The 14,408-nt window shown below is 40.9% G+C and overlaps 1 protein-coding gene across 4 annotated transcripts in view; it reads right to left on the bottom strand.

Annotated features, from left to right (window-relative positions):
• Positions 1-14,408, bottom strand: part of slf2 (SMC5-SMC6 complex localization factor 2) — an 89,988-nt gene that overhangs the window by 32,551 nt on the left and 43,029 nt on the right. For all 4 annotated transcript variants that reach the window (XM_063071272.1, XM_063071271.1, XM_063071270.1 and 1 more), the window contains exons 5-9: positions 11,214-12,133; positions 8,613-8,686; positions 5,606-5,740; positions 2,363-2,530; positions 285-387 (exon numbers count right to left, since the gene is read on the bottom strand). In XM_063071272.1, coding sequence (XP_062927342.1) covers positions 285-387; positions 2,363-2,530; positions 5,606-5,740; positions 8,613-8,686; positions 11,214-12,133 — 1,400 coding nt within the window. The remainder of the gene's footprint in view (positions 1-284; positions 388-2,362; positions 2,531-5,605; positions 5,741-8,612; positions 8,687-11,213; positions 12,134-14,408) is intronic.

Here is a 14,408-nt window from a genome sequence, read left to right on the forward strand (position 1 = left end):
AAATGCTAGTCTAACAATACTTAAGTAGTTTCATACCGTTACCGCCTGACTACACAACAGCTGATGCCAGTGAATCACAACTTGCTACAAGATCGGAGTTTGCAGTTTTCCTACCCAGCAAAGAAGCATTTCAAAAACAAAAAAGAACAGAAGTGAAAACTATACACATTTGTACGCCAGCACCCGGAAAGAACAATGTCAATACCCCATGGTCACCCCATTAGTCAATTTTGACTAGTGCTAATATCAGTCTCAATTCTACATAAAAATAAAGTGTTCTATACCTTAAATAAGAACTTGTAAACTGGCTCTGGACATGGTGATGCATAATAGGTTTGGCTTGCAATCCCATTAGTGAATAAAAATATCTGCTGACTTGTTCCAGAACTGAAAGGCAAAAACACAGCCACATTAGATAACACTGCACCAGCTTGTAGCATCAGAATCACAATCAGAATCAGGTTTAATATCACTGGTACATGTCAGGAAATTTGTTGTTGTACTGCAGCAGTACATTGCAATACATAATAAAAACAGTAAAATTAAATAAATATTGCAAAAAGAATGAATAGTAGTCAGGTAGTGTTCATGGGCTCCATGCCCATTCAGAGGGGAAGAAGCTATTACTGAACCGTTGCCTTCAGACCCCTGTACCTCCTCTCTAATGGCAGTACTGAGAAGAGGGCACTTCTGGATGATGGGGGTCCTTAATGATAGACGCAGACATTCAGGCATTGCTCCTTGAAGGTATCCTGGATGTTGGGGAGGTTAGTGACCATGACGAAGCTGACTGAGTTCACAACTCTCTGCAACTTATTTTGATCCTGTGCAGTGGCTTCCCCTCCACCCCCCAACCGCAAACAGTGATGCAGCCAGTTAGAAAGCTCTCCACAGTATATCTCTCGAAATCTGCGAGAGTCTTTGGTGACATACCAAATCTCCTCAAACTCCTAATGAAATATAGCTGCTGTCGTGCCTTCTTTGTAACTGCATCGATTTGCTGGGCCTTGGAAGGATCTTCAGAAATGTTGATACCCAGGAACTTGAAATTTCTCTTAACTTTCTACTACTGATCCCTTGATGAGGACTGGTGTGTGTGTGCCCTTGTCTAACCCTTTCTGAAGTCCACAATCAATCCTTTGGTTTTACTGACATTGAATGCAAGGGTGTTGCCGCAAGACTACTCAACCAGTTGATCTATCTCACTCCTGTGTGCCTTCCTGTCACTGTCGGAAGTTCTGCTGATAGCTGTATTGCCAGCAAATTTATAGATTACATTTGAGCTGTGCACACAATCATGGGTGCAGAGAGAGTAGAGCAGTGGCTAAGCACGCACCCCTGAGGTGCACCAGTGCTGATCATCTGCGAGGGGGAGATGTTGTTTCTGATCCACACAGACTGTGGTCTTTCGATTAGGAAGTAGAGGATCCAGTTGCAGAGGGAGGTATCGGGGAGCAGGTTTTGGAGATTTTTGATCAGAATTGTAGGAATGATTGTGTTAAATTCGGAGCTGTAGTCAATGAACAGCAGCCTGACGTAAGTGTTATTATTGTCCAGGTGTTCCACAGGGGCAGGAGGAGTCAATGAGATCGTATCAGCCATAAATCTATTGTGGCGACAGGCAAACTGCAGTGGGTCCAGGTCCTTGCTTAGGTTGAAGTTAATTCTAGCCATAACCAATCTCTCAAAGTTTGAAGTTAATAACTCATCAGGGGTGATTGATAAGTTCGTGGCTTAAGGTAGAATGAGATGAGTTATTAACTTCGAACTTTCTGCATAACCACTCAAAGAGTTGACCTGCATGTGCATGTAACGAGAGCTGTATAACTCATCTCCTTCTACCTTAGGCCACGAACTTATCAATCACCCCTGCTGTGGACACTTCCTGGAGGTCCAACATCCGTATGCTCCACGACCGCTGGACTAAGTGTGTAAATGTAGGAGGGGACTATGTTGAAAAATAAATGTGCTAGGTTTTCTAAAATTGACTCCTTCCACCTTAGGCCATGAACTTATCAATCACCCCTCGTATGATCTAAGTGACTTTGACCGTTGAATCCCAGATGGGGTGATTTTAGTTTCTCAAAAACTGTCGATTTCCATGCATAGCAGACTCCAGAGAGAATAGTTTAAAAAAAAGAGTGGCAGCTTTGTGAGCAAAGATGCCTTGTCAATGAGAAAGGTCAACGGAGAACTGGTTCAAGCAGACAGGAAGATGCCAGTTACTTAAGTAACATTCATTCATGTACAGGCACATACTTTGAAGTGTCAATCCATTTCCAAGGCAGTACTCATTAGACATTCACTAAAAGGAAGATGTTTGGCTCAATTGTTGAGAAAATGTACTATACTGCTTCCTTACCTAATGAGAGTTTTCTCCACTAGGTTTTGAGGTGTTAGTTCACTCTGAGTCAATTTGAGATTGAGCTGGTTAAAATGTTTTCCAGCCTCCAATACGTTGAAAATCTTTTCTCCAGGATGCAAGTCCGGTATTCCATCAGATTTTACAGAGAATTTGCATAAGAACTCCCTGCACACAAAGTGAAGGAAGATAATTGATTAGCACACACAATTTTATGAACACTTCTGAAGAAAAAACTGTTTTAAAAACATTAACTTTAGTCCTGAATCATTGCTAGAAGTGCACATGATTTTTATAAATGACTTGGATGAGGAAGTGGAGGGCTGGGTTAGTAAGTTTGCTGATGACACAAAGGTTGGGGGTGTTGTGGATAGTGTGGAGGGCTGTCAGAGGTTACAGCGGGACATTGATAGGATGCAAAACTGGGCTGAGAAAATGCAGATGGAGTTCAACCCAGATAAGTGTGAAGTGGTTCATTTTGGTAGGTCAAATATGATGGCAAAATATAGTATTAATGGTAAAACTCTCGGCAATGTGGAGGATCAGAGGGATCTTGGGGTCCAAGTCCATAGGACACGCAAAGCAGCTGCACAGGTTGATTCTGTGGTTAAGGCGGCATACGGTGTATTGACCTTCATCAATCGTGGAATTGAATTTAGGAGCCGAGAGGTAATGTTGCAGCTATATAGGACACTGGTCAGATACCACTTGGAGTACTGTGCTCAGTTCTGGTTGCCTCACTACAGGAAGGATGTGGAAGCCATAGAAAGGGTGCAGAGGAGCTTTACAAGGATGTTGCCTGGATTGGGGAGCATGCCTTATGAAAATAGGTTGGCTGAACTCAGCCTTTTCTCCTTGGAGCGATGAAGGATGAGAGCTGACCTGATAGAGGTGTATAAGATGATGAGAGGCATTGATCATATGGATAGTCAGAGGCTTTTTCCCAGGGCAGAAATGGCTGCCAAAAGAGGACACAGGTTTAAGGTGCTGGGGAATAGGTACAGAGGAATTGTCAGGGGTAAGTTTTTTTTACTCAGAGTGGTGAGTGCATGGAATGGGCTGCCGGCAATGGTGGTGGAGGCGGATACAATAGGATCTTTTAAGAGACTTTAGGATAGGTACATGGAGCTTAGAAAAATAGAGGGCTATGGGTAAGTCTAGTAATTTCTAAGGTAGGGACACGTTCAGCACAACTTTGTGGGCTGAAGGGCCTGTATTGTGCCGTAAGTTTTCTATGTTCTATGTTCTCTCCTCTGGTTTGGAGGGAGGAGTGCAGCTTCAGCTTACAGACCAGGAGATCAAAGATTATGCGCATTAACCAACTTGTTGATTCTGCCCTTTCCTTTGTAAGCTTTCATTTTACAGACTTCCCCTTCATATATTCACTTACTTTCTGAAATACAACAGTTCTTTTATATTATGAATTACAAAAAGAGTTCATGGAGATGAGCAAAATGTGAACTGTATGAATGGCAGATACAACAAAATGCAGTTTATTCAGCAGGTTCAGGACTTTGTTGACAACTGATTTTCTAAACTACTAAATTTTATTCTATTTAATATTCCAACACACTTTTAATTCACTTCTAACTGTCACGCAGCGGGATAACAAGTTCTGCAGCAAACACGGAGAGTTTAAACCAAGTGTGGGCATCACGGCCCCAATGAGCCAGATCTCAAACAATCAGGATTTTCAAACAATTTGATAGTGGGTTATCACAGTTAAACAAGGCTCAAACAATTGGAAAGGTAACCAATAATGAACATAAAATAAAGCTTTTTAGATGAATATGGACATCAGGTTCATCCAAAAAGCAAGTACTAAATAGGGGAGAAACCAACTTTACACACAAGAAATATATTTTCACAAATTTAATATATTACTCTCCATGTAACTTCTTTGAAATAGCCATTATTTAGATGCCTCAAGCTACAGGTTAACATTTTACTAAGAAAAAGACAATCCTGTCGTCAACAGCCATTTTAAACTATTTGCACAACATAAAATGAAGTAACATCAACTGATAACAATGGGGTCAGAGGTCCACATTCTAACTGCTGAGCAAATCCAGAGCTTTGGTTACTAAGCTTTGTTGTGGAAGAATGTCGGATGGTAACATTCTCAATACTTCTCAATAACACTTGCAAGTGCAAACTCCGGTTGTTCTGTGTTCAGTGACTTCATTGAACATGCAAATCTCAAGCAACGATACAAAACAAAACAGCATCTACATTTGAAATCCCATTAAAGCACTAATGATTGGTGGGAATTCCTGGCAGCCACTAATTTCAATTCCACTTCCCATTCCCACACCAACATGTGTGTCCACAGCCTCTTCTACTGCCACACAGGGCAAGAAGAACACCACCTCATATTCCGTCTTGTTAGCTTGCAGCATAAACATTAATTTCTCTAACTTCCGGTAACTAGTTCCCTGTTCTCCACACCCCCCCCCAACAAAAATTGTTCTTTTCTCATTCTGATGGCCTTCCCACCAGTTCTCTTCCCCTCCGCTGTCCTCATGACCTGCCCATCACTTCCCTCTGGTTCTCTGATCCTTTGCCCTTTATTTCATGGTCTAATGTCCTCTCCTATCAGATTTCTCCTTCTTCAGGCCTTTTTTACCTATCACCTCCTAGCTTCTCATATCAATCGCTTTCATTCCCCCTCCCAGATCTACCTACCACCTCCCTCAGCTGGGCTCACCCACCACCTCTTAGCTTCTTACCCCACTTTTTTTTAATATTCTGGCTTCTATCCCTTGCTTTCAGTCCTGATGAAGAGTCTCAGCCTGAAACGTTGACTGTTCATTTCCTTCCATAGATGCTGCCTGACCTGCTGAGTTCCTCCAGCATTGTGTGCACATTGCTCAACCCTTTAATGAATTGAAGTGACAATACTGACTACAGTTCGGATTGCCACATCAGTGGAGATTTAATCTATATAAAATTGACTTAAGTTTATTGGTTAAGGGTTAGGAAAGGACCCAAGAACAATTTTTCCTCACTGGGAGGAGTCTAATTCACTTCCTGAAAGAAAAGTGGAAGGAAAAGCATATAAAGAGCCAGAACCTTATAAGAGCTAGAAAATGGGATTAACCAAAGTACGAACCTTTTGTCCAGCCCAGCCTGAACATGGGCAACATTGTCACTTCTTGTGATAAAGTTTAAATGATTCCACAAATTCTGAAATATCATCTATAGTACTTATCACCGGTGCTTCAAATGTTAGGTGTCACTAACCTGTGTTCCACAGTAATTTGATCCATGCCTTCATCCATGCTGTGTTCATCATCTTCCTCAGTTAGACAACCAATGTCATGTGCTTCACTGAGTTGATCCTGCATACTTTTAAGGTCCTTTAGTGTTTCGCCCAGTCTAAAGATGGTACAAAGTCGTCAGCATTCTATTGAAAGGCGGCTTTTCCCCATGTGGTGCTTGTGATGCAACTTTAAACTGTGCATCAGCAAAATTAACTAAATCCAGGGGAACAATGCAAGAGCATAAGCAAGACACAATGTGACATGGTAGCATAGTGGTTAGGGCAACACTTTACAGAGCCAGCAATCAGGGTTCAACTCCCATCACTGTCTCCCCATCATCGTGTGGGTTTCCTCTGGGTGCTCCAGTTTTCTCTCATGTTCCAAAGACCGGCAGGTAAGAATTAGCAAGTTGTGGGCAGGATATGTTGACGCCAGAAGCATGGCAATATGTGCAGGCTGCCCCCTCCCCCCGCCCCAGCACATAGTCAGACTGTGTAGGCATTGATACTAAATATCACATTTTTCTGTACTTTTCAATGTACATGTGACAAAGTTTAAGATTGTTGGCATGTTAGTAATATAACACTGGACAACAAAGATTTTGCTTCCTGAATACCCTTAGGTGTATCTTATGATTTTGGGCTACTGATCATGAAAATCACCATGAAATTTCCCTAACACGCACCACTTTTTAATAAACTTATGTTTATTATTTCAATTCATAATTCAAGTCAATTAAAATGTTGCCTACAATGTAAGCTGGGAAGTTTCCTATCTTGTCCAGGCACGCTTAGGTGGTGTGGCTGCTGCATGGCAGGACAGGTTTTAATAATAATTATTAGGTTCAGGACTGTAAGGATGGAATTTGCTATCACCAGGCACAAAAATTTCTATGAAGGATTTTGATATTTGAGACAGATGCTTCCCAGAATAACCAATGCCAAGGTTAAGGAAAGCATTTTTGTTGGTCCACAAATCAAACAGGTCATCAATGACGGGCAATTTGAAGAATTTCTAGTGGGACCGGAGAAAATCACATGGAAGGCATTCAAGGAAGTTGTTGAAATTTTTCTCGGCATCTACAGAGTATCAAACTACATGCAGCTGGTTGAAAGCATGCTTCAAGCATATAAAACCATGAAAAGCAACATTTCACTAAAAGCAAACACGAGGAATTCTGCAGATGCTGGAAATTCAAGCAACACACATCAAAGTTGCTGGTGAACGCAGCAGGCCAGGCAGCATCTCTAGGAAGAGGTACAGTCGACGTTTCGGGCCGAGTTAGTCCTGACGAAGGGTCTCGGCCCGAAACGTCGACTGTACCTCCTCCTAGTGATGCTGCCTGGCCTGCTGCGTTCACCAGCAACTTTGATGTAGGTCACTAAAGATTCATTTTCTGCATTCCCATTTAGACTTCTTCCCTGCAAATCTTGGTGATGTTAGTGATGTGCATGGTGAAAGGTTTCACCAGGACATTGCAGTCATGGAGAAAAGATACCAGGGCAACTGGAATCCATCAATGCTGGCGACTTATTGTTGGACACTTAAGCGAGAAGCCTCAGACACTGAGTACAAATGAAAATCATTAACAAAATATTTTTAACTTAGTTGAACTATTGCAAAGCATCAGCACCATTATGCAATTAAACACATTATATTCAATAAAAGTCAATTTGTTGTTTCTCCAAATTCCTACATGATACAAGTAGTCTGAAATTATATTTGTGTTCATCTTCAAGCAGTCTATCATAAACAAAAAAAATTCTGAGGAAGCAGCACTTTTGAAAAAATTTGTTGTCCAGTGTAATTTGTACAAAAGGCAATCATTAGTTAGCCTGATCAGTTTTCGTTTGTTAGTACCAGTGTTAGAGAGATTCACAAGGTACTTGCCTGTGCTCCTTCCAACTTTAAAACATAGATATCTACCCCTATACTTTTGATGCCACTGGGCCCTAATTGCTGTGGAGCTTCTGCCTCTCTATTTATCAACTGAATGGGACATTCTACAGCACAATTCACTTCAGTGATATTACTGATACACAGGCTGTATTTATATTAGGATAAAATCTTTAAAATAATAAATACAAATTTCAGAGAATGACTGAGTTATAGAGGCAAGATCAAAATAATGTTTATGAAAAGGCTTTTAACTTTATCCCCAAAAAGCCACTGAAATAGCTCCAAGAGTACAACTGTAAGACCACAGACATACGAGCAGAATTATGCCATTCAGCCCATCAAGTCTGCTGCATCATTCAACCATGGCTGATTTATTTTCCCTCTCAACCCCATTCTCCTACCTTCACCACTGATACCCTTACTATTCAGGAATATATCAACCTCCTCTTTAAAATATACCCAATGACGTGGCCTCCAAAGCTGTCTGTGGAGATGAATCCCATAGATTCTCCACCATCTGGCTAAAGAAATTCCTCATCAACTTTGTTCTAAATGGATGTCCTTTAATTGTGCACCCTGTACTAGACTATCCCACTAATAGAAACATCCTTTCCACATCCACTCCATTTAAGCCTTTCAATATTCTGAAGGTTTCAATGAGATCCCCCCTCTCATTCTACTAAACACTAGCAAGTACAGGGCCAGAACCAAACATTCCTCATTCATTAACCCTTTCATTGCCAGAATCATTCTCGTGAACCTTGTGTAGGGACATGTTCGGCACAGCTTTGTGGGCCAAAGGGCCTATATTGCGCTGCATGTTTTCTATGTTTCTAACCTCCTCTAGACCTTCAACTCAGCACATCCATTCTTAGATATGGAGACCAAAACTGCTAACAATACTGCAAATGTGGTCTGACCAATGCCTTATGAAGACTCAGCATTACAGCTTTGCTTTTATATTCTAGTCCCTTGAAATGAATGCTAACATGCATTTGAGTTCCTCAGTATGGACTCAATCTGCAAGTTAGCTCCCAAGTCCTCTGATTTCTGAACTTGCTTCCCATAGAAGGACAAAAAGAACTCACCTCTCTGACTGCTGCTTTTCTTTAAGGAGACGATCAAAACCATTTGAATAATTTGTCTGTCTGCTATTTTTTAACTGGAATTCAAAAGGCACAGTTGTAAAGGACTTTTGGAGAAAAACAGATTAATTTAAAGTTTATTCACACACTGGTAAAATAGACTAAGCCACAAGTCTAGTAGCAGAGAACATCTCACTGGCTTGTGAATTAACCTTACATTCTCCTTACAGTGCTATTGCAGTCACAGAGTATGGAGACTCAGAATAATGGCACAGCACTGAAATTACTTGTTATAAAATTCAATATTCAATCATTAATTTTCCATTACCTCAAATCAGTAATTATTTGTTCCCCACATCTCCCTTCACTGGTTAGATTAGGCTGTGCCATATGGCTTACTACCATCCAGCACCTAATTCAAATAATCATTGATCATATTAAAACTGCAAAGAGTGGGCTTCTGCCCATCACGAGGAATCACCACTGCCCCTTTCCATCATCAGATCAAATGATCAACTGAACTAACTTGAAGCCCTGAGGTACAGGGAAAGGTGTTATTCCTGATGCGTAGGGGAACAAGGGAAGATACAAATTACGAGGGGTATGGATAGTGTAAATGCAAGTAGGCTTGTCCACCAAGGTTGGGTGGGACTAAAACTAGAGGTCATGGGTTAAGAGTGGAAGGTGAAATATTTAGGGGAAACCTGAAGGGGAATCCTCTTCACTCAGGTAGTGGTGGGAATGCGCAACGAGCTACCAGCAGAATTGGTGGCTGTGGGTTTGATTGTTTGGATAAGTACATGGTTAAGAAAGGCATTGTGGGTCTTGATGCAACTGCAGGTCAACGGGACTAGGCAGAATAGCAGCTTGGCATATACTAGATGGGCCAAAGGGCCTATTTTTGTGCTGTAATGCCCTATGAACCATCACACTAGCTCACCTACAGTATCAGAATCCACAGATTCATGCACCATGCTTCTCCTTTCTCTTTTAAAGAAGTAAGCCAATTCCCATCCCTCAGTTTGTGCCTACGAATCAAGAAGTTCTTCTATCTGGTGACCATTTTACTGAACCCACTTCCAACATCCTTTTCAACAGTTTATTCCAGATCATCTGACCCCAGCATTGGCCACTACAGGTCTTCAAATCAGTTCTGTAATTAATCAGTGCAATGGTAGCGTGGCCATCATTGAATAAATAGAATATATTTTAGTCAGATCCTGCAGTTTAGCTGAATGGCTTTATCTGCTGTTCATGTTCAAATCCGTGCTTCAACCTTTCGGTTCTTGCTAACCAGTTCCTTTGACTTAAGATGCATCACAACAGGAAAAAAGGAGGAAATTAAATTCTATCCTTGTGTACTTCTTGGTTGATTGGTCTTCAAATGTATAAATTGGCTTCTGAGACATCTCCCAAATTCCATGCTCAAGTTGCCTAAACAAGCTGAGCAGTTATAGCCCCAAATGTGTAACCATATCAGAATATATGATTGGGTTTCTCAACTGGCTGTCTATTGATATATGTAGCAACTTCTTCAATATTGTGTCAGAGGTAAAATACGGGTATGTGCATTTTACTCCAAACCTAATCGAAGCCCAATTTTTCACTGATCTATAAAGTTACAGACAGAAGTCAGGTTCTCTTCCTGTCAGGAGAGCTGCACACAGTAGATTTTCATAAAGTGGAAAAATAATAAATTATTAAACTGATATTTCAGGGCCCAATAGATCCTCGACTACACTTCTACCCCTTAGAGTCACACTTCATGGAAACAGGTTCTGCACCCCAGCTCATCCATGTGCCCGACTGAGCAAGTCCCATGGGCTCACTTTTGGTTCATAACCATCTAAACTTCTCCTACCTATGTAGTTATCAATATGGCTTTTAAGTGCTGCTAATGTGCCCATTTCAACCATCATTTCTGGCAGCTCATTCTAAACATGCACCCCTATTTGCATGAAGCCGTCTTCTCGGATCTCCCTTTTAAATTGCTTGCCTCTAATCTTAACCCTATGCCCAGTAAACCCTCCCAGTGAAAAATTCTATGTACTTCCATCCTGTCCATGGCCCTCATGTATACCTCTGGCAGGTCACCCCTTGATCTCTTACCTTCCAGGGAATAAATTCCTACTCTATACAAATTCTCCTTACAACTCAGACCAACACACCCTCTCCTTGCGGCTCAGTTCTCATCCAACTAGCAAATGCAGCATTTATATGATTGATAATTTTTTCCTTTATCAGTATCAGCATAAATTATTACAAACAAGGCTAATTTAAGAAATGTGCACAATTATAATGTTTAAAAGATATGTGGATAAGTACATGGATAAGAAATATTTAGAAGGATAGGAGCCAAATGCAGGAAAAATGGGACTAACTCAGGAAGGGACTTTGATGGCATAGACATTTTGGACAGAAGGGCCTATTTCTGTGCTGTATCTTCTACAACTCTATGACCATATACTGTGTGAATGCCTATACATTTTTTTTTGTCACACTGAACATAGTTGGTATGAAGTTTTTAAAAGCTTAATGTTTTTTAAAAAAAAAAAGAAAACTTAAGTATATAAATGTAAAGCCATTAAATACTTGCAAACTTACTGTTGTCAAAGCTACTGGCGTGGTCGGGGCCAATGACTTAAAGGAAATGTCGGATTTTTCTGGTGTGGCAGATATTGGTTTGTTCTGTAAACTCAGGAGATCATCCAAAGCCAATAAGGTATCATCTTCATCACTTTCTAAACTGAAGCTGATTTCATCGTCACTGTCCATACCACTGTAACTGTTTTGCTGTTTCTTCTCAAAGGCTTTAGTACTGTCTGACAATGGGAGAGAACTGTATGGTTCCAACTGTCTCTTCTCTTGAGAACGTAATGAAGACCTAGAGTCCTCATCCAAAGGCAAAACAGCTAAAGAACTAGATTCAAGTCTTTGCGTCCTTTTGCTATCCAATGGAACCAAAGGGTGTCTACCCAAGAATCCAGATCTATTTTCTTTAGAAGAAATTGCACTGTCTAGGTCTGTCTTGACTTTATCCTCTGCAGGCAGCCTTGTGTATGAATTTGGAGAGAGATGACTGGATAGTTTCTCATCCAGCAATGAATCTAAAGGCAAACAGTCAGTTTCTGGAAATTCATCAGCCTCTAGGACTGTATTCTCATTTTCCAACACACCATTATTGTGATCTTTCAATACTCCATTGCAAATATTTTCAGTCACACCGGTGATCCTGCTTTCACAGATTTTCTTAGGGAAAGGAGCATCCAGTTGCTGTGACTTCTTTCTCTGAATGCCCTCATCTATTGAATTATGCTTTCCTTTCTCCTTTGAGCACGAGATGGGCAGGCTGGTTGGAAATCTGGCTTTCAAGGCATTCATCGAGCTTTTCTTATCTGTACAAGCAGGGAAGGAATGGTGTCGCTGCACTGCCTCTTTACTACAAATTTTCAGAGAGCCTGAAGGCAGGGACTTTGTTACGAGTTTTAAAACTGCATCATTCTGTGTGGAAATGCTGCTACTCCCTAGAAGAAAGAAAGGGAGATTAATAAATGTGCTTGAACAGACAAAGAAAAACAATGCTGGAAACGGAGCTAACAGTACACCTGATATAGAAATGTTGGGATACTATTTGCAGTAAGTTGAAGTCTATGGTTTATAAACATCTCAATATAATTACAGTGTCAGGTGTCTGCAAATTTTACCTCCATTAGCTAAGATGTAGAAATATCCAAAGCAAAAGAAAAAGAACAGGACTTCCCTCCCTTCCCCCCCCACCCCAAGTTGAGTAAAAGGAAAATTTTTTTAAAACAAAAACATTTTAAATAGACCAGGATGAAAATATAATGAGTCAAACACTGCTCAGTAGAACTCACAAAATTTTAACTCAAGCCACACAGATATTGGACAGGCAGGTTTTAAAGAATATCTTAAAGATAGAATGACCAAAAGGGGAAAAAAAAAGATTAGAAACTAGAGGGAAAAAAAAGGGGGGGGGTGGTCCAAGGCATTAAAAAAAGGGTTGGGAACCCCTGTTCCAGAGGTTACTAGGAGCACCACATGGGCCAGAAAATCCATCACACATCAATGCTGGAAACAGAGCTAACAGTAGACCTGAAAAACACATTGAATGCCTTACAAAAAATACAAGAATGACACTTTGAGCATTTAGAAGTCCATCAAAACTATTTCCCCAAGATTCAAATTCATCAACTTAGGACAACAATGAAAGCAGACACTAAGTACACTCATTTTATTCTAACTTTTCTATAAAGTATTATATTTAGAACAGGTCCATCGCAGGTATCTCCCTACCCCTACACACATCCCTTGGACCATCTGGATAACAAAGACACTCATTTAAGTCTAGTTATTGACTATAGGTCTGTGATCAATACTACCATTCCAAACAAACTCACCTCCACAGTACTAGACTTGAACTTGGCACCTCCCTCTGTAACCAGATACTTGTCTTCCTGACCAATGGAATACAATCAGTAAAGATATAACACCTCCACTACAACCATCCTCAGCACTAGTTCTCCACAAGGCTGTGTCCTCAGCCCCTAGCTTTACTCACAACTGTGTGGCCAAATTCTGCTCCAAGTCCATTTACAAATTTGCAGGTATCACCACCATAATGGGTCTGATCTTAAAAACAAGACAAAGTACAGGAAGGAGCTAGCGCCTTCTGGTCTGGGTCCAGTCACGTCTACACTATGGCCAAGAAAGCACACTGCCCAGTCAATCACAAAGAAAAAGAATCACTTCAATGGCTCTTGTTGACATTTCCCAGTACCTCAGGAACGCAGCCAAATAATCAATGATCCCTCCCACCCCAGTCATTCTCTCCGCTGCCCCTCCTGTTGGGCAGAAGAAACAAAAGCTTCAAAGCATGTACCACAGACTCAAGTTCAGTTCTATCCCATCTTACAAGTTCAAGTTCATTGCCATTCAACTGTAAACAAGTACAGTACCGAGTCAAACTCTTATGCACATGTAAAAAGATTCTGTAAAACAAAGATGCTTTCAAAAATAATCAAGTGAAATGTTTCTGAATGTCGAAAAAATTACTATAGAGGAGCAGTACACAGTAAAAAAAAATTAGTATTTACATCAATTCCCTTAAGCACAATGTCATGCAGTCTTATAAGAAAATCGGCTGGTAGGCTGTTCCAAGCATCTTGGAAAACTTGCCATGGTTCTTCGGCAAACTTTGGCTGCCTTGTTTGCTTCTGTCTCTCCAGGTAATCGCAGACAGCCACAACGTTGTTGAGATTAGGGCTCTGAGGAAGTCATACTATCTGAAACCATATAAAAATTCTTGGGTGCCCAAGACTTTTGCACAGTATTCTGTACTGCCAAGATACACAACACAGACACAAACGCTTAACACAAAGTAACATCACCACAAATAAACAAATAATAAGGTGCATGTAAGACACAAGTTTAATAAATTAAACAGTATATCACTACTGGCAATTGAAAAGTGATGAGACCTGCATGGTGGCAGAGAGTTCAGTAGTCTTAAGGCCTGGAGGAAGAAGCTATTTCCCATCCTATCAGTTCTTGTCCTAATGCTATGGTAACCCTTGCCTGATGGTAGAGAGTCAAAGAGGTTGTCGGATGAATGGGAGCGATCATTGACAATGCCAAGAGCCCTGCTTTGATGAGTGGAAGAGACCCCCCAGTGATTCTCTCAACAGTCCTCACAATCCTTTGTAGGGATGTGCAGTCCGATGTTTTGCACTTCCCCTACTAGACGGTGATGCAGCTGATCAGGACCCTCTGGATGGTGCT

The sequence above is a fragment of the Mobula hypostoma genome, chromosome 19 (genome assembly GCF_963921235.1).
Source record: "Mobula hypostoma chromosome 19, sMobHyp1.1, whole genome shotgun sequence".
Classification (NCBI taxonomy): Eukaryota; Metazoa; Chordata; class Chondrichthyes; order Myliobatiformes; family Myliobatidae; genus Mobula; species Mobula hypostoma.